We start from the raw sequence: 19423 nt of genomic DNA, 5'->3' as shown, positions 1-19423 counted from the left end.
TTTGGGCATCTCTGGCAGCTTCTTTGGCCAGGTGGTCGGCTAATTCGTTACCAGCCACATTATTATGGCCAGGTACCCAGCTGTACAGTAATTTTATTTTCTCTTTCTTCTAAAGTTGCAACTGCAGTTTTAATTTTGAGTATTGTTTCTATTTTTGTCTTTGGAGTTTCTTTTGAAAATGCTGACCTTATCGCTGCTTGACAGTCTGTGAAGATATGAATGTCTTTTCATTCAATGTTGGTTAGTTCACTAGCAAAAGTAAGGGCCGTCTCTATTCCAACTATCTCCCCGGCATAGTTATTACTCAACTTTGAGACAGCTAGGTTGTTTGATCTGTATTGGTACTGAGTTGTAGCCATCCATATAAATGACTGCCCCTGCCCCCATAGGTCCGGGATTGCCTAGAGTTGACCCATCAGTGAACATCAGCACATCTTCTTTACATTCTTCAAGTATTTTGTTGATGTTTACTACTTGGTTTTCCTTACTCTCTTTAAATTCTTCCAATGTATTTTTTTCCCTTGTTCTTGATAACCCGATGAAAGATTCGCTGTACTCAAACTCTTTTTCAATGTCACTGAACTCGGTGCGGCCTCTAAATTCTCCAAATCTACTCATAAGCATGGAGAAACACGTTGGTTTTTCTCTCTTGGTTCCTCTGTGGTTTAACCATCTGTTGGAGTCCTCTTTTAGTGGATCATCTGGCGCCTTCTCTGCTATACGAACTGCCTCCTCTGCCTGTTTTCTTTTAATGTGTATGTTTAGAGGAAGAGTGTTTGTTAGTACTTCAAGTGTCTCTGTACTAGTGGAATGTATGCAGCCACTTGCCTTCAACATAGCTCCTCTCTGGACCCCTTCCAATGGCTTTAATTTCATTTCTGGCACAGTTCCAAGTACCTGAGCACCAAAATCCATAACTGGGAGCACCAGTGCCCTGTATAACCTCATGTAAGTTGACTGGCTGCATCCTTTGTTACCTTCCAAGAATCTATCTAGTGATCTAAGTGCTTTAAAACCAAATGCAGCTCTTTCTTGTATATATGCTTTTCAAAACTAACTTCATCATATATTGTAATACCCAACAATTTCTTGTCTTTAACAATCTCAATTTCTTGAGTGCCTATGACTAATTTCCAGGTCATGTTAGATTTATCACCAATAACTAGGGCCTGTGTTTTCTCTGGAGCTATTTTCATGTTCCACTTTTGGCACCATTTGGTTATACTCTTCATGTCTTCATTAGTTTTTTTGACCGCCTCATTAGCGCTCTCGTGGCAGTTCCAAATTGATACATCATCGGCGAACTCTGTGTGTTCTCCGTTTACTGCGTCAACGCTGTCACTTGTGTAAAGATTACAAATTGTTGGGCTGAGTACTGATCCTTGGGGGATACCAACCTTAGATGTTGATACTTCTGATCTGTATTCATTTACTTGAATGGAATACTTTTTGTCAGTTATGAATTCCTTCAGGTACAGCCAAAGTCTTCCATCAATTCCTAGATCTTTTGCTTTCTTCAGGAGACCAGCCCTCCAAACCCTTTCAAAACAAGACTCAAAGTCCATTGCCACAAGAACTGTAACTTTCTTTTCATTCAGACCCTCCTGTGCCCCTTGTACTGCCCTGATAACTGACTGTGTACTTGACTTATTTTTTCTTTAAGCATTTTGATGTTTTGAAAACCCTTTTTAACTTCTATTTTCCAAGTAAGGCGATTTTTATGATCTTTTCTAGTTGTTTCCCAGTAGTACTTTCAAGTGTTATTGGACTATATGCGCGGGTTTTGTTGTAATCTTCTTTGTTCGGTTTGGGAAGCATTACCTTTGGATCTCTTTTAAAGCCTTCAGGTAGAGCTGCACTTTGCCAGCATTTTTGGAACAGGTACAGTAAACCTTGCTTCATGATTTCTCCGTCTTTCTTAAGCATGATGCCAACAACTTTCTCTTCAGGACTCGGTGCACTTCGTGTGTTAATTTCCTTTAACACAGAGTTAACCTCTTTAGGTTCCCTGTCAAGATTAATTCATATTCTCCATTATAAAGAAAAAACACTGGTGACATTGTTCTAGTGCTATGGACATATAAACATGTCAACAAAACTGTTTTGTTTACTAAAGACAAAAAACTTTTTTGGGTACGTCTTCTGTTACTGATCTTTAATACTGAAATGTATTACATGCAATCATTTGATGTGATTTAATGTTTACACACTGTATATATCATGTATGTGACATATAGAATTAGTAAGTTATCAAATATTACCAGTTTAACTTCATTAATAATAATTGATACATCTTAAAATGGAAATACTTAATATAAACATTGAGTGGAGGTATATTAAGTTAAATCTTACAAAGACTTTTGAAACATACATAATACATAAATGAAACAATGAACACCATCCATTTTCTACTATTGCCTGATAAAAACACCCACATTTGCAACAAAAATGTATTCTCTTTAACTATTATTCTCATATAAACCATTTATACCTATAAACTGAATACACAGTGATCAATTTATAATGTTTTGAACATCATAGTGCACATACAAAAGTTTATGTGTAAATATGTAATCTATTGTATAATGCAGCGGCGGCCATTTTGTCCGCCATATTGGATATTTTGCATGTAATTATTTTTCAAAGTTTTCCGTATGTCATAACATATCAGTAAATATAAACTTCCTTATTCGTATTTAGTTGTCACAATTGTTTTTTTTAATGAAAGTCCAATGTATGTTGCTATTTCCATACCATCGGCGGCCATTTTGTCCGCCATTTTGGATTTTTGAATTTTCTAAAATATTCTATACAACATAATCTTTCGGAATATGTATACTTTCCAATATCTCTGACTTGACACGGGCATTTCATTTTAATGAAATGCAAGATTTCACAAATAAACGGTGCCATTTTTATACAGTTGTCATATAGAGCTTGTAATTACAAAAATGTGCCATTTTTCAGGGACTAAAATGCTTATAACTTTGCTTCTACTGGGAATTTTTTCACCAAATAAAATTGTTCGTGATTGTATAAATGTCCCTTTTCCAGTAGTACATGTTAAAACCATTTTAATAGTTTTTTTCTTTTTTCACTGAACCCCCTATCGTCATACCTGTACACTTTACGGTATTGCGCGTTTTCAAAAATGAATTCAAGGCCATTTTATCATAATTTTTTACAATAGGAAATTAATTACGAAAACAATTTCTGAAAGCTGTTTGTTTTTTACTTTGCAACGATACCAAAATTTATCAAATTGATGAAGAATTAAAAAAAGTTAGACACTAGGACCGTGTTTTTCCATACTTATACGAAATAACGCGAATTTCGACGGTGACATTTAGACATTATTTGCGCAGCTTATAAAGGTAGGAATTTAAAACCAAAACCTTTATCCCCCTGTCCTTCTAATCCATTTTCCCTGTATAAATATATATTACAATTTATCTATAATCAGGCCACACCAAATTGATATTTCGTTCCTCGGATTTGATCGCCAAACATTTTTTTTCAGGTAATAATTTATTAAAAGGCTAAAAATAATCAAGTATAATTTTTTACGCTAGTTTTCGTGTTTTTTTTTAGGGGAAGTTATCGATGCGTAGTGTTTTTATACTATATCTCGATCGGTTTAGCATGGGTTTCAATAAATTCAGTCAAAATGGCGGCTTCCGGTATAAACAATGTGGCTCGAAGTTTGGAAATTAAATCATATTTTTGACAATAAATATGTTTTTAGCATGCTTGAAGTCATTGTTGATCGTCTTATGCACTAAAGGATCATTATTAAGCAATCATTATGCAATAAAGCATGTGTATCTGAGACTGGTAGCGATTATATTGCGTAATAAGTGACTCGTTTTGAATGGAAATCGGAATGATCAACTTAGTACTATTTTATTCAAGTCATAATACAAGGGACCAAAATTTTACCTCGTTACGACGATGCTGAACTGGAACATGAGTCATTGTTGGCATAAACAATTGGCTGGTGCATAAAAACATCTAAATAACCAAAAAAAGTACAAAAAGTACTCTGAAAAATACCCTTGTTCTTTTTGTTTTTATAAGCACATGTCATTGCATTTCCTGTGATAATAAAAACAAAATTTAGTCTATGTTATAAGGAGTCTGATGTTTGATGATGCCTGTGTAAGTGATCATTTTTTACAAATCCAAAATCAATCCTAAATTATGTCTAAATACAGTTGCATATGATGTTAAACTGATTCAGGTAGATTTATATAAGTCGTTTCAATTTTTTTACTAAAAGCAGGGTTATTTATTATTATGAATGATCGTCATATTAAAGTACGTTTTAATTATATAAGAAATAAGATTTATCCATATAATGTTTGTACTAAACGGATGAATAAATAGTATATATTCTGACATTTTCCCAACGTCCATTAGAGGTTCAGTTCAAGATGGCATTAAAATGGGTTTGTCCATTAGAGGTTATGTTCAAAATGGCATTAAAATGGATTTAAGGGCAATTATTTTGAACAATCTTTCTTATTTATATTGAATAAAAGGAAAAATATATTTTTCGCTCTTCGCTCGCTTCAGTTTTTATGAAAACTGACAATTTTTTTTTTTTTCGCTCGCTCGCTCGCTCCAATTTTTTTGGCAAAAATCCGAGGAACTAAACATTAATTTGGTGTGGCCTCATATAGATTCAAAATCAATATAGCGCGGAAAATCATTTTATTTCATATAAAGGCCTCTACAAACATAAGTCAAACAACTGAGCTTGTGTGGCCTCCGGGTAGGCGTAATATTGCGAGAGAAGTGATAAAACTTACCAGGTGAAATTATCCCCCCAAAACACCAAAATCTCTTCGAACACCGTCATTTTATTCCACATCACACATTTCCCTCACTTAAAAAAAATCGGAAGACACAAAACACGTTGTCACGATATTTGTTGTAACATGTACTGTGAAATATTGACATTGCGCAAATGAAATTACTCTAACTACTAATGATTCCGTTTTCGTTTTTTTTTTTCTAATGGAAATTTGTCCATTTATCTTGCTCCAAGCACCATCAATAAGATTATTTTTTATGTGTTTATGAAAGTACAATTTATTACCATTATATTCGTGTTGTTGTATGTTTCACGGTTTGTATGACGATGAACTTGAAATGATTACGTTAAAATAATTTTCAAATTACACATTACTTGATATATTCCCTTATGTTGACCCAACATAGCCTATAATTTTAATATTTTGGTAAGAAATCTTATTTCGACAATACAGTCGTAAAAAACCCCGATATGTTTAGTTTCACAGTGAGGACAAAATAGCCTTATTTTCGTATTTTTATTTCGCGCAAATAACCGACATAAACCGTATTTTTGTATTTTAGTCACACTGTCAAGTTGTTGCACAATTTCAGAACTCATATCAAGATTTAAATGCTTTCAGATATATCTAATGTTACATGAGATAAAAACATTATTTACGAAAGCAAAGTGTCAAGGTCACACATAGTGTTTATTCACAATGGAGTGCTGCATATAAGGACATAGAGTATAGGTTGTCGTGTCAGGGCTGTTAATTTCCCTTGTATGGACAGATTTTAAAATCACTTGCTACATGTGTTCCACATACGAAGACGACGTGTTGTGTGCAAGACCCATGTCCCTACCTCTAAGGTGAAAGATGCATTAAGTGTTTATTCACAAGGGAATTCTGAATATAAGGACATAACAGTGTAGGTTGTCAAGTATGGGTGGTATTTTTTATGTTCAGAGGCAATTTAAAATAACTTGCCACATGTATTTGACACATAAAGGCAAGATCAACTTTTCATGTACTGACCTTGTTCGTAGGTCAATGTCACATTCGGGGGCATTCGTCACATACTGTGACAGGTCTTGTTTTATTTATAAATCTTTACTCATCTCGAAAAGTATGCTTGCAAAATGCTCGCTTACTAGCATATTTTCTGGACTCGTTGAGTAATAAGTGCATTATAAAATGACTCGTGACAGATCCTATATTTATTTATTGTTGAAACGTCATAATTTTGATAAATATAATAAGAAATTGAACATTCTTCAGTCTGTATACATCATGTATAAGTCTCTGGATGATAATGATTATATTGTCATTATTTCTATTATTATTATTATTATTATTATTATTATTATTATTATTATTATTATTATTATTATTATTATTATCATCATTATTATTGTTTTATATATTTATATTAATGCATTAAATGGCACGGTTTGAATTATTCATGATCGTAATCTGAAAATGTACTATTTTTATTTATTCTTTTGATACTGTTGATAAACAATGTTGGGTAATGTAAGGGTATGGTCAGGATTTCATGATAAGCTTTGGTGGGGCTATCACAGATTTGATTTTGGCAATGATTTCTTTTTAAATGTTGAAATTGAGTTATTTCACTTATATATGAACCAAACACGAAGCGGCAGTTTGCAGGTGATCATTTGCACAAAGACCTGAAATGAATCAATTTGAACTCGTATCTAATGCATTAAGGCAAACTATAGCATTTTCTGTCACTTTTCTAAATAATTATTAAGATAAGAACTCCATTTTACTATTGATGATGTTTTATCATTATAACAAGAAAATTGTTCACTTTAACATGTTGTTTTTGTGTGTTTTTTCTTTATGGCAGACCTTATTAATTACAATACATATAAATGGAAAGCATTCCCTTTAATGAACTTTATTATGTTTCAAATAAAGTTGTAGTTTCAAAAATGTTATCTTTATATTTTGCTGAATAATAAATATATTTTTTTCGTACGATGTGTATTGAAATTATGTCTTTGTGTCACTTTCGACTTAGATTATGACCTACATATCTAGCTAATGAAATCGCCTATCGGCCTCGAGTAAGTACCACGCATCCATCGTTAGCAGTTTTACAACTTACCAGATATGACGTAATAATTTGGTTCCCAGGTTGCGGAAAACATAATTATCTAAGGGAGATATAACATCTTAATGGCCATAAGAATGGCCTGCTCGCGTCCCAAGCTATGCGCTTAATCACGTAGATTTAACACAATATGTGCGGGGCCAAATTTGACCCCAGGGACATGATTTGTACAATCTTGGTTATTAACTAATTGAAATAACGCTGTAATATTACCGATCTCCATTTATTTTCTACAGCATACATTTTCAAAAAGCACTAATATATAGAAACAATCATAAACATGCATAAAACATAAAAAGTTTTTTTGTAAAAGAGATTACCACCCAGGTTCAAACACTGTTTTCCTGAACATAATCATTGATATAATAAGAATTTAGTAAAACTCAATTATTTCACTTACACATAAATCAGGATTTTGTTTCATAGACTACTAATATTTCAGAACCACTCTCAATATCAAATACAATGGCTCCTTGACTCTTATACAGTACGGTCAATTTTCCTTACTCCATCATCTCCTCATAAAGTCTTTTTACAGTTTTGCATTTTCCTTTGACACTTGAAGAACCTTTTCCAAAGTCTTAATCATCAGTCAGTCTCACACATAATCTACCTTTTCCTTTTCAGATTCGGAGAGTTTTGATCAGAAGAACTCCTTTTCACCCCAGATCTCTGCCTTTCAGGCTCTGAATGCCTGCTAGAACGAGGTTCCCCTGAGCCTCTAACATCCTGTCTGTCTTGGCTACCGCTACCTGAAGAGTGACTTGAATGGCTTGAATGACTCGAGTGCCGAGATTGCTTAGCTTTCAAAGGAGGAACTGACTGCACTGATTTTCTTGCTCCTTTCAGCTCAATGTGCACTTCGTCAACACCAGTGCGTAGTAAGTCGGCTTTCTTCCCTGTGATAAAAAAATACACACATAAACTTTACTAAGGTTAAAGTACGCATGCATTTGGCAAATAATCACAGTAGAATGAGTTGGCGTTCTATACCTGGTATGATGTAGCTGATGTTAGAGTACGGGGTGAAGTGGAAGTCCTCACGTACATACTGCTTCAGTAACATGTGGGTCAGTATCACCTCTAGCCAACTTCGATCTGCGCTTGTCTCTGTCCCCTATATCATAGAAATGACTAACAATTATAGCATTTAATTGATTTTGCGCGCGGAGCAAACTTCCAACTTCCAACTTCACGGACTTCAAAAAAACTACAACCGCAAGAAAACCAGGCCTAAATTTTCAGGCTAGCTTGATCCCTACCACTGAAATTCGTAACCAAATTCTAGTCAACCAAATTAGTTCATGCAGATACGTACACAAGCATTTTTACCATAAATACTTTCAAATTGCACTAGGTTTCCATAATGATAAACCAGATGCTGCCTGGACAAATGAGTGGTAAAATTCAATCCACCCCTGGTTAAGATATAATTTAAATGGCATAAAGGTTTTGTTTTCTTTTGACAAGGGGTATAACTCCATTTAAAAAGGTTAGTCAGTAATCACAATGTGAGACCATGTCAGCAACCTGTAGTCCGACATATTCCAAGTGTAAATCCAATCAATCTTACAGTATCTTTGTTTATGAATATTCAAACAAAGTTAACATTTTTTTCTTCTTTCTCTATCCCTCTCTATTAAAAGCAGTTTAGTCTGAGTGATGGGACAGCATGTCAGCAATGATATGGTTAAGATGGTCTAACCTTGACCCTATTAGCTGCTGGTCCCTTGCCCTGCAATGCATCAAACACTTTAGATGCCGTCAGTTTGCTTTCCCCTGTTGACGCCTTGTCCAGTATCTGAAGGAGGCTGGAGCAGAGCTTTGTAATGTCCTTCTTTTCTACCTCACCTGGGGAAACAAACAGGGATGCGTCAGTGTAAGGATGTGGTTTTGAAATGTGACAAAAGACAAAAAGTATTATACTTTGAATGCTTGTGTTTCATCCACTATGTCTACTAGCATTAAAACAATTAAAATGAACTTCATATTTTTTTATACATCATACATTATGACAGGAGCATTTTCCTTGTGTGACATTATATAACATGTAAAAAATAATCTTTCTTCAGGAAAATATTGGTAAGCTATTTCATCCATCAAATATTTCAATAGAAACTTAAGATATCACAGTCGTGATGAATATCCCCGGATGCCGTCTGGACACAATGGTTAAATGAAAAGTTGTGGAAAAAAAGGAGTAAAATATAAGAGAGATGGCAGGTGCAAAACAGCACATGCCGACTAACTTTCCTATGAAGATTCCCGAGTGAGCAATGCTTCAGACCATTTATACTATGTCAAGAGTCATACATCTTTTTAAACATTAAAATGTAAACACTACCGGTTTTTAAACTATGCGCCAATTTTGGAGCTACGTTTGAAATATGATTTTTGTGATCTGACGTGACAGGACATGATGCGATGAATGCAACCACCATGCATATCTATTATGGGGTTCAACTTTTTGGTTATGTGCCATTTATATTGTTACTTACAAGGGTTTTCGCAGTGGTCACACATGCGGTTACACTGGCTGCGGTCCAACACTTCACCAAAAGTCCGGGCTATCAAACTCCGACGACACCTGAAAGTGAAATATGATTAAATGTCACACATGCAGTTACACTGACTGCTATCCCACACTTCACGAATGTACCGATCTATCACACTCCAACCACACTTCACCAAAAGACCGATCTATCACGCTCCGCCCACACTTCACCAAAGTACCGATCTATCACGCTCCGCCCACACTCCACCAAAAGACCGATCTATCACACTCCGCCCACACTTCACTAAAGTACCTATCTTTCACACTCCGCCCACACTTTACCGAAGTACCGATCTATCACACTCCGCCCACACTTCACCAATGTACCGATCTATCACACTCCGCCGGCACTTCACCGAAGTACCGATCTATCACACTCTGCCCACACTTCACCGAAGTACCGATCTATCAAACTCCGCCCACACTTCACCAATGTACCGATCTATCACACTCCGCCGACACTTCACCGAAGTACCGATCTACCACGCTCCGCCCACACTCCACCAAAGTACCGATCTATCAAACTCAGCCGACACCTGAAAACGAAAACATGATTGAATACTAGTATCACAAATGCTGGTCCATTGGCTGCTGTCCAACAAATGGCAAAGTACTGAGCTTTCCCACTCACAGACACCTACAGGCGAAATATGACTAAATATTACATCCTACAATGGCTGCTGCCCGACACCTTGCCAAAATACCGAGCTATCACACTCTGCCCACATCTACAAGTGAAATACGATTTCATTAAAACAGGGGAAATTTATAAGAGCAATTATATCTCTGAAATCATCTTAGGAAAAATATCTGTAATGAAGTTTTTTTCCCTTTTATTGATTATTATTTTTAAACTTTTAAAACATATTGTAATAAAGAACAATATTTGTTAGTCTTTCATGATAAATACAATTGTCATACTTGTTAGCGTCGACGCAGTACGCAACCATGTCATACAGGTTGGCCAGGCCTGTCTGTTCTGTCATCACCAAGGGGCTGTGACGGAACACGTCCTGAAGACGGTAATATATGATGCAGTGGGACCGCTTCTCATCTCGACCTGAATTGTGTCAGAATTGGCTGAAATGTACTTAATGTTGACATCGTGTAATTTTCAAACAAATTATTCATTAATAACGATTAAGTTATTTTTTTTAAAAACATTTGTTGTTATAACAACTATCTATATAATAATGCACGGATAATAATAATTATTATTATTATTAATATTTTACTACTACTACTGCTGCTACTGCTGCTGCTGCTGCTGCTGCTGCTACTGCTACTGCTACTGCTACTACTACTACTACTACTACTACTAAACCAGTACTTAAACATAAAGAACATCTTTTGTTATGTGTTTTTTTCGTTCAAGGACTAACATATAGACTCTTATTTATTTAGACAGACATATTATTTGGTCTTAGAATATGGCTTGTGTATACCTATACCAAACGCTGCAATGATAACTAAACCAACCTGCCCGCCCGGTTTCCAGGTAGAGGCTTTCAATGGACTTGCTCAATGAATGGTGAATCACAAACCTCACATCCGGCTTGTCTATGCCCATACCAAACGCTGCTGTAGCCACAATCACCTGATATGTAATTTCGCCAATTACACATGAAACCATTACAGACTTAAACATTCAAAACATAAAGGACTAAGCAACATTAGAAAAGGATCAAATAAATTGTAAATGCTAAATTTATCCTTATTAGTATTTAAATCCTGCTTTTTCTCAAAACATTTAAGTCTTGTTTTTTCTTTATATTTATGCCAATCATACATTAAACAACTAAGCAGATCAGGGTACAGGATGTGAAAACATTGCAAGCATAACACTTCTTATACCAATCTCACACCAATGAGGCCACATGGCAGCCCTTCCCTTCTCCCTGGTGCAAATGTTGGCATGCCAATAGCTGGCCATTATTATATTATGGTTATTTTCCAGATACATTGTCAGATGGATTTATTGTACCACTTCATAAGAAGGGTTCTGTTAATGAACCAAATAGTTATGGAGGTACAACTTTGTTAAGCTCTCTTGGAAAATTGTTTACACAAATGTTAAATACTAGACTTATTGGATGGGCAGAAGATTATCAGGTGTATTGAGGCACAGACTGGTTTTAGGCAAAATATGAGAATGATTAAACATATATTTAATTGTACAACATCCTGTAATTGCATTTTTACTTGATAGCAATTAGAACTGATATGCTGCGTTTGTTGACTTTTCCGAAGCATTTGATTATGTTGTTAGAGATATACTCTGGTATGAACTTATAAAAAATGGAGTCAGGGGAAAGATGTATGATATTTTACGTTTTATGTTTTTAAATGTTAAGTCAGAATTGAAATAAAATAAAGAATGAAATAACTATTGTTCCATGTTTATTTGGGGTACGTGAAGGAGACTCTTTATCTCCGCTTTTATTTCCCATGTATCGATATGACATAGAAGAGTATGCATGTACTATTAAGCTATTGCTTTTGATCTGTTTAAAATATTTATATTACTATTTGCTGATGATATAGTTTTGTTATATGATACAGTACCAGGCTGACAAGAATGGTTGTTAATATTATAAACGTATTGTGATTGATGGAAATTATGTTTATCCAGAAAAAGACAAGTGTTAAGGTGTTTAGAAAAGGAGGAAGATTACATATATTTTTTAAATTTATGTTTAAGGGTCGACACATAGACATAGTGAATATATTTACTTACCGTGGTATAGTGTTTAACAATTAGAGATGCAATTTCTATACAGATATTTTTATACTAACTTGGCAGTTTAGTTGAAGGGTCTAGTAAATCCAGAACGTATGTACATGTATCTTTTTTAATAACAAACATGAAATATAACAAATCAGACTTCAACATTCCCATGATGTAAAGGACTAAGAAATATTAGAAAAGATAAAAATAAGTTTGTTAAATGCATACTGTTTCTCAATCACAAGATAAGAATATAAATTTTCTTCTCCATAAGTATGGCAACCATACAGTAAAGCAACTTGGCAAAACAGGATAAAAGAAATGAAAAGCATTGAGCAAGCATAATGCTTCTTATTACAATACAATCCCATACAATGGGGTTCTCTTATTAGCTATGTTGTTCCCCCTAGTGCCGATGTTGGCACTGTAACGTACATCAACAAGTTTGTTGATCCAGGCACGGTGGACCCTGCTTCTTTCCTTGGCACCGAGGTCGGTGTGGTAACAGTATCTCGTATTGCTTTGTGACGGTACGCAGTTTTAAAGTACAATGCGGTATTTATAACAGAAATTAACGTACATGTACACTGTTGTCGATCCAGGCACGATGTACCCGGCTTCTCTCCTGGGCACTGACGTCGACATGGTAACAGCCCGCCTTAATGCCGCGCGACTGCAGGTCGGCAGCTACCTCCTCGGACTCCTTCTTGGAGAATGTGTAGATGATACCTGAATAGGTTTTATCAATATATGAACAATCATCGGAATTAAACATTTGGATCATAATAATTTCTATTTTGCTTAAGAAACTGTGATTGAGTATGGCAAACTTTTCATCAGCTTGCTGGCTTGTGATATTTTTATTACTGTATATATCATGGTAAACCCTTCACATCTGATAACAAGCCCAAATAATGAAATATGTCAATTGTATCACATTTTTTTAACTTAATTACTTTATTCATAAAGTTTCAATGAAACACACTTTTTCCTTTTCATTGACGACAACGAGTCTTTGTTACCTGACTGCTTTGGATACTTTGTGTCTATGAATTTCTGAATGTCATCCATGACTTCTGTATTAACACCTGGCTTTTCACGAACCTGAAGACGGCAGATATATGAAAGTAGAAAGGCAGAACTCAAACAGTGAAGTCTTAAAAGCTGCACTTTTATTCCCAAATAAGATTTACCACAATTAATAATATTGTTTATATATTCCAAAAAATGAATAAATGTCGAAAACAATGGTTCTTATGAAGGAAACCAAGTTGAATTTGAAAGAAATATGCATAGAATACGGTATGTCTACCTAACGAGACCATAGTAGACCACAGTAAATCTTTTAGCATTCACCAATCATTTAATATATTTGTGCTTTCTGCTATTAAATACACAGTTACAATCTTGTTATCAGTAATAAATATTTTCCATAAATGCATTATTTAGTAAGTAGTTTAAGGTTTATCAGTCAAAATTGATGTTTGTTATACATGTGTATGTATTGATTTTTAATAACAGTGTCACTTTATAAACTCACATTATAGAAACAACCCATTACATATACCATGTTTAGTTAATACTAAATTCTTTAGCTCTGTTGCAACGGAAGTGAACAGCTTATAGAATCACGCGGGAGTCTGTTCCCTGCGTAGAAACCAGTACTGATGTCCATGTACTGTGTTTGATAACAAACAAAATGCAATAGTCATGTTAGTAGTTAACAGTAAGCGAAGCATTAAACATGCATATTAAAGAACAGTAGGACAAATATCCATTAACAGACCACAAGCCATTTAATGTAACCATTTCGTAACAAAAACAAACTTTTTTTTAAAAATCTCCAGTGTAGCAGGTGTGAGTATCATATCTAATTAAGCAAAATTACAAGCTTAAACTCGATTTTACAAATTGTATTTTGTGTGTTCTGTTTCTTAAGATTGTCTTGATTATATTGAAAATGTTTTCCTACAAAAGACTTAAACCCCTGTGAATATTAGAAAAAAATACAAAAAATATACCACAACAAAAGTAGTGCCTAGCTTGATCCTATTATAATGGATTTAAGATTGTTCGAGAAATTTGACTATGCAACCAACCTCGTAAAAGAGGTTTGGTCTATTGAAGGGGGCCTTCAAGAGGGTAGAGTGTTCAATGTTGAGAGTCTTCTTCACGTCCTCAATAACGGAGCTAGTTGCTGTGGCTGTAAGGCCCAGGATGGGGACCTCTGGGAACTGGCGCTTCATAATTTCCAGGAACTTGTAGTCTGAAATAATTGTTCATGGGCTCGGCTAAGACCAATCATTTTAGGTGCTTGTAAAAACATTTTAAAATATACATAAATATGAAAGCACTTCAAATGAAAACTAAAAGTAATGAATTGCAAAACTCATGTTTAACTTGGGCAAAAAAATAATTATGATTATGAGAGAAAAATCACAATGACAACAAATAATAATTTCATGTTAATTTATCATATATATTTTGGTAAATACTATGTTCCATACAAACTTCCAACATACCAGGCCTAAAGTCATGTCCCAATTCTGAGCAGCAGTGGACCTCGTCAATCACGAGACGAGCGAATCTTCCGGCCTTGTACATCTTCTCGACATGAGCCAGGAATCTCTTACTCTTGGCCAGTTTCTCGGGTGTAACATACAGCAGCTTTAGGCTCGCGTTGTGGTCGACCATGTCTTCTTGGACCTTTTTTAAAATATCTTTGTCAGAGCCAGCATTCAGCATGGCGGCATCCACGCTGTGTGACTGCAGGGACATAACTTGGTCCTCCATCATAGACGCAAGCGGGCAAACCACAAGCGTCACACCTGAAACATATACCCGCCTTAAGGTATGCTATATTACGTTTTTTCTTACTTTAAGAATTGATGAACTTCAGCCATCATTGAACAAATTCTTGTCTGCAGTGGCTTGACCTAGACTATTTCAGTTGGTCATGTTCCATATGATATTATATTAAAATATCTGTTTATAAGTTGTTTTTAGTTGTAGTTGTAGTTACGACGCATTATCATATGCCAGAAGCTATGCAAAAAGACCGTGAACGAATAAAGTTGTCCAGTTCAACTTGTTGTTTTCAATATTTTACTCGAGATAAAAATACACTTGTGTCTTAAATATAAGGTTCCTGATATACACTTTGCGACAACTACAACAAACAAACGACAGGATATGTTTTTGGACTGATCACGTTTGCATTAACACGAAAAAAGGAACAGCAAACATGTAAACATCAGTGTAAGCACCTTTTTGGCTTACTTAAGGCCATGAACAATTGAAATATAAATATTTTTAGTGCGTCAGTCGGGATTAAAGAATTTTTTCCTCTTTGAAAAACAAATAAGCGAACAACATGTTAGTCAAATCCTCATACCCTTAGACAACAGAGCCGGCAGCTGAAAACAGAGACTTTTGCCTCCCCCAGTGGGCATGATGAGAATGCAGTCCTTCCCTGACAATGTAGCATTCATTGTCTGCAACTGCATAGGTCGTAGATTTCCAATCTTAAACACAGACTTGAGAGTTTCCTTCAATTTGCTTGACGAGGAGAAATCTGGAAAACAAAGAAAAATATTTAAACTTTTTTTTCAGTTAAAATATCATACAACTACATGCTATGAGTTCAATTTAAAAACATATTTGTTAAATTGTCTTCTCTGTCGCCATTATAGAATGATTCACTATTGGCATTTCTGTTTATCCCAGATAAGGGATAAATCAGAAGCTATATAGATAAACAATAATCAAGTGTATTACTGTTACACACATACGCACCATTGGATTCCCCTTTATTGCCAGCACTGTCAGTTTTGCTAGACTTTGTGATATTGGCCTTTAGCTGTGTTTTCTTATTCCGGAGGTCAGCCTGTCTCTGTTGCAGATCCTCAAGCTTGCTATCCACTGCATGCAGCTCCTTTTCCACTGTCCGTAACTCTGCCTCATGATCTGATTGTGAACATTTAATATTGAAATCAAGTGTATAAGAACTAGAAAACCCTACAACTGCAAGGAATATATCAACGGATCAAAAGTTGAGTCAAATAAAATTATTATTAGCAGAATTTACTATGTGCTCACACGATACATGTAGGTTTTCAAAGGCCAGTAACACATGCCCCTGTATAGCCTACAAAATAGGCTTTTATTATTTTTTGGGAAGGCCATTGACAAGTTTGTGACAGTCATTGATGGTGATACAAAATACAAGCAATTTTGAAGAATATCTTGAAAGTTGATATAGACAACATGATACTCGTCATGCATTGCTATTAGTATAAACATATTAATTATTTTTTTCAACATATGAACGCCATTTTTGCAATTTGTAACAATTCATCAATTATATTGGTTTTTGTGAACACAGTCTTCTGTTATGAGTAAACTGAACGGAGATAAAAAAAAAAAGAAGAAAAAAAAAGAAGAAGACTATACTGTATGTTGAAAGGGGATAATCGGGAATTTATTATTTTGGACGACATTTGAAAAACAAATAATTAAGCTTATTTTTTTTATTTTTTTTTCGTCAAGGGAGTTTACTGTGTAAGCGATGGAGAAACATATAGGAAATTGTCATAGTACCCTGTAACCTTCGTCCATTCGGGGACACGTTGATATTTTAAATCAATATTTTTTAATTAAACCAATATTCAGGGCAGTTACAATTTAAGACTTTGTTTTCAATAAATTTATCTATTTTTCAAAACACATAGTACTTCACATTTTATTGTGCAGCGTGGAAAATATCAAAAGCATTCTTCTGCAATTGATGAACTGGTCCCTAATTTAAAGCCACATTTTGGACAATATCAGACTTTAGTCGGCGCCAAGGCGGACTCCGAGCTCCGACTATTAATACTTAGAAAAATGGCGATATCAAACAAGATTGCAAATTATACGTCATACTTTTTTACAGTGCAGTTAACTGATATGATACATTTTTAAAACGAAAGTTGAGCTTATTTAGTTAAATTATGTTTCTCTCCGAATAGTTTTTCTTATTACACTACTGTACTGCAGTAATAAGCGGAAGAGTGCAATGCATATTTGAAATATATTGATGGAATAAACAAATTCATAGATTTTTCAAACGGAAAGAGCTGTAATAGTCTAACCTTCCATTTTATTGTTCCCCCGTAAAATATAATAGGAGCCTTGGGCGCCGATTTTTTACTAAAACGCGAAATTAAGGATAATTCCGCGAAAATAAGGTTAGAAATAATTGTTATGTAATAATATATTTATTTGTTTTCAGAAATTGGAGTACATACCAAATTTTAAATTTAGGTGCTAGTTATTATGAGTATATTACTGTTTTTATTATTATTCGATAATAAAAAAAATACCCTATATTGTAATATGTTTCATATTACAAGATAAGGGTATTTTTTAAATTTTGTCAAATCTCATTTGATGTTTAAGGCAACCAATTATATTGATGATAAACATGTTCAAATATATGTACAGCATAATTTTGGCTAGTTGAACTGATGTATTATGACTATTAAGGGCTCTTGTAATCGAGCCACTGTGGGTCACGGGGGCGCTGTTGTCATGGCCCGTGTGCTGTTAAATGAATGGATTAGTGTGCGAGTAATTTAATGAATGAATGAACAAATGTGTTGTTGTTGTTGTTGTTGTTGTTGTCGATGTGTAAGACACCCGGTGAAGCATCCCCTTCCCGACTATTACTTTGATGGGGTTTCGGTGCGGTATGTGGATCTCGTCCCATCTTCAGAGATCACATACTACGGCTTGAACTCCTTCCACGTACAGTCGTCGAGAACTTTCCAAAGCTTTTTTTGTTTCCCTGTTGTTGTGTATTTCAAATGTTCAAGTTTTGTTCACATGTTGTTTAAGTTTGTTGACAGCTTGATCTTTTTTCATGTTCTGCTATTATATGATATGTATTAGTTAAATGATTTTTGGCTTCTAACGTAATCAAATTCCATTTTGTTGCTTGTTCAGGAATGTGATTTGCTGATTCATAATTTTCGTTTTTCCATAATGTTGTTATACTGCCATTGTTTTCTGGGTCAATGATGACAAACATTATTTTTCAAAATTTGGTCAAGTTGGCCAATAATTTAAACATTTCAATACATACAAAACCTGATGCATTCAACACACTAATATTTTGGACGGGCATCATATTGTATTTATTGGCAACTGCAAATATGTGATATACAATTATTTTATTGTCATTTTTTTAAATATATATTATATATATTACTTTAGGCGCTGAGAGGCGCTGGTACCTTACTTTTCTCCTGCAGCAATTTATTGACCCTGAGAGGCGCTGGTACCTTATCTAAAAACATCGATATATTACGTTGATTCTGTAAGGCCGTCGGTACCGTATATATATATATATATATATATATATATATATATATATATATATATATATATATATATATATATATATATATATATATATATATATATATATATATATATTATGTTAGGTTGTTATCATATACAAGTTATATCTTAACACACTAAATTGTTTCACAATCAAACTATCTATAAACTATTCACTGTATTTTAAATATTGGATTTCAAGTACTAGTATACGTTTTACTATATTGTACAAAATGTTTAATATTTAAATACTTCGGACTCGCATGCTTTTATCATTTCTGGAATAATTGTGGATCTTTTTTTGTATGAACTTGTATGAACTGATTAAATATTTGTTTATTTTCAGAAATTCCATGAAAATGAATATCGCATTCGCTAGCCTAATGACAAACGCTAGACCAGACAAAGGACTCAATGGAAAAGTGAGATATGCATGCCGTTCTTTCATATTCATCTTAATGTACTGAGTAATTATAATCGAAACATAAGTTACATTTTAACATGAAAGAATATCGCCTACTAATATATGAAGTGTTCTTTAAATGTTGGTACTTGCTTCTTGTTGCGGTAAGACTGCAACTTTTACTTTTCTCCTGCAGCATTTTATTGACGCTGAGAGGCGCTGGTACCTTATCTAAAAACATCGATATATTACGTTGATTCTGTAAGGCCGTCGGTACTGTAGATTGACCTTGTAAAACTAGCGATGTATATAAACAGTAAAACGGTTTTGACAGTCAGTCAAAATCAATATTTTGTTCTGTTCTAATTTTCTAAAGTACAAAAGAATTTCATAACATTTCCTTGTTTCCTAATTTTTA

At 34.4% G+C, this 19423-nt stretch overlaps 1 protein-coding gene across 1 annotated transcript; it reads right to left on the bottom strand.

The window, feature by feature from the left end:
- Nucleotides 1-7146: 7146 nt before the first annotated feature.
- LOC128230614 (ATP-dependent DNA helicase Q1-like) lies at nucleotides 7147-17417 on the bottom strand. Its single transcript, XM_052943039.1, has 13 exons — nucleotides 17354-17417; nucleotides 16017-16187; nucleotides 15616-15795; nucleotides 14744-15049; nucleotides 14321-14487; nucleotides 13244-13325; nucleotides 12802-12950; nucleotides 10973-11090; nucleotides 10415-10553; nucleotides 9438-9526; nucleotides 8645-8790; nucleotides 7933-8056; nucleotides 7147-7838 (listed from the first exon to the last, which is right to left on the bottom strand). Exons 1-13 carry the CDS (start codon nucleotides 17358-17360, stop codon nucleotides 7549-7551), a joined length of 1968 nt encoding a protein of 655 aa, XP_052798999.1. The 5' UTR covers nucleotides 17361-17417; the 3' UTR covers nucleotides 7147-7548.
- Nucleotides 17418-19423: the final 2006 nt, after the last annotated feature.

The sequence above is a fragment of the Mya arenaria genome, chromosome 4 (genome assembly GCF_026914265.1).
Source record: "Mya arenaria isolate MELC-2E11 chromosome 4, ASM2691426v1".
In the NCBI taxonomy this organism is placed as follows: domain Eukaryota; kingdom Metazoa; phylum Mollusca; class Bivalvia; order Myida; family Myidae; genus Mya; species Mya arenaria.
This window is presented reverse-complemented; position numbering and strand designations above follow the sequence as displayed.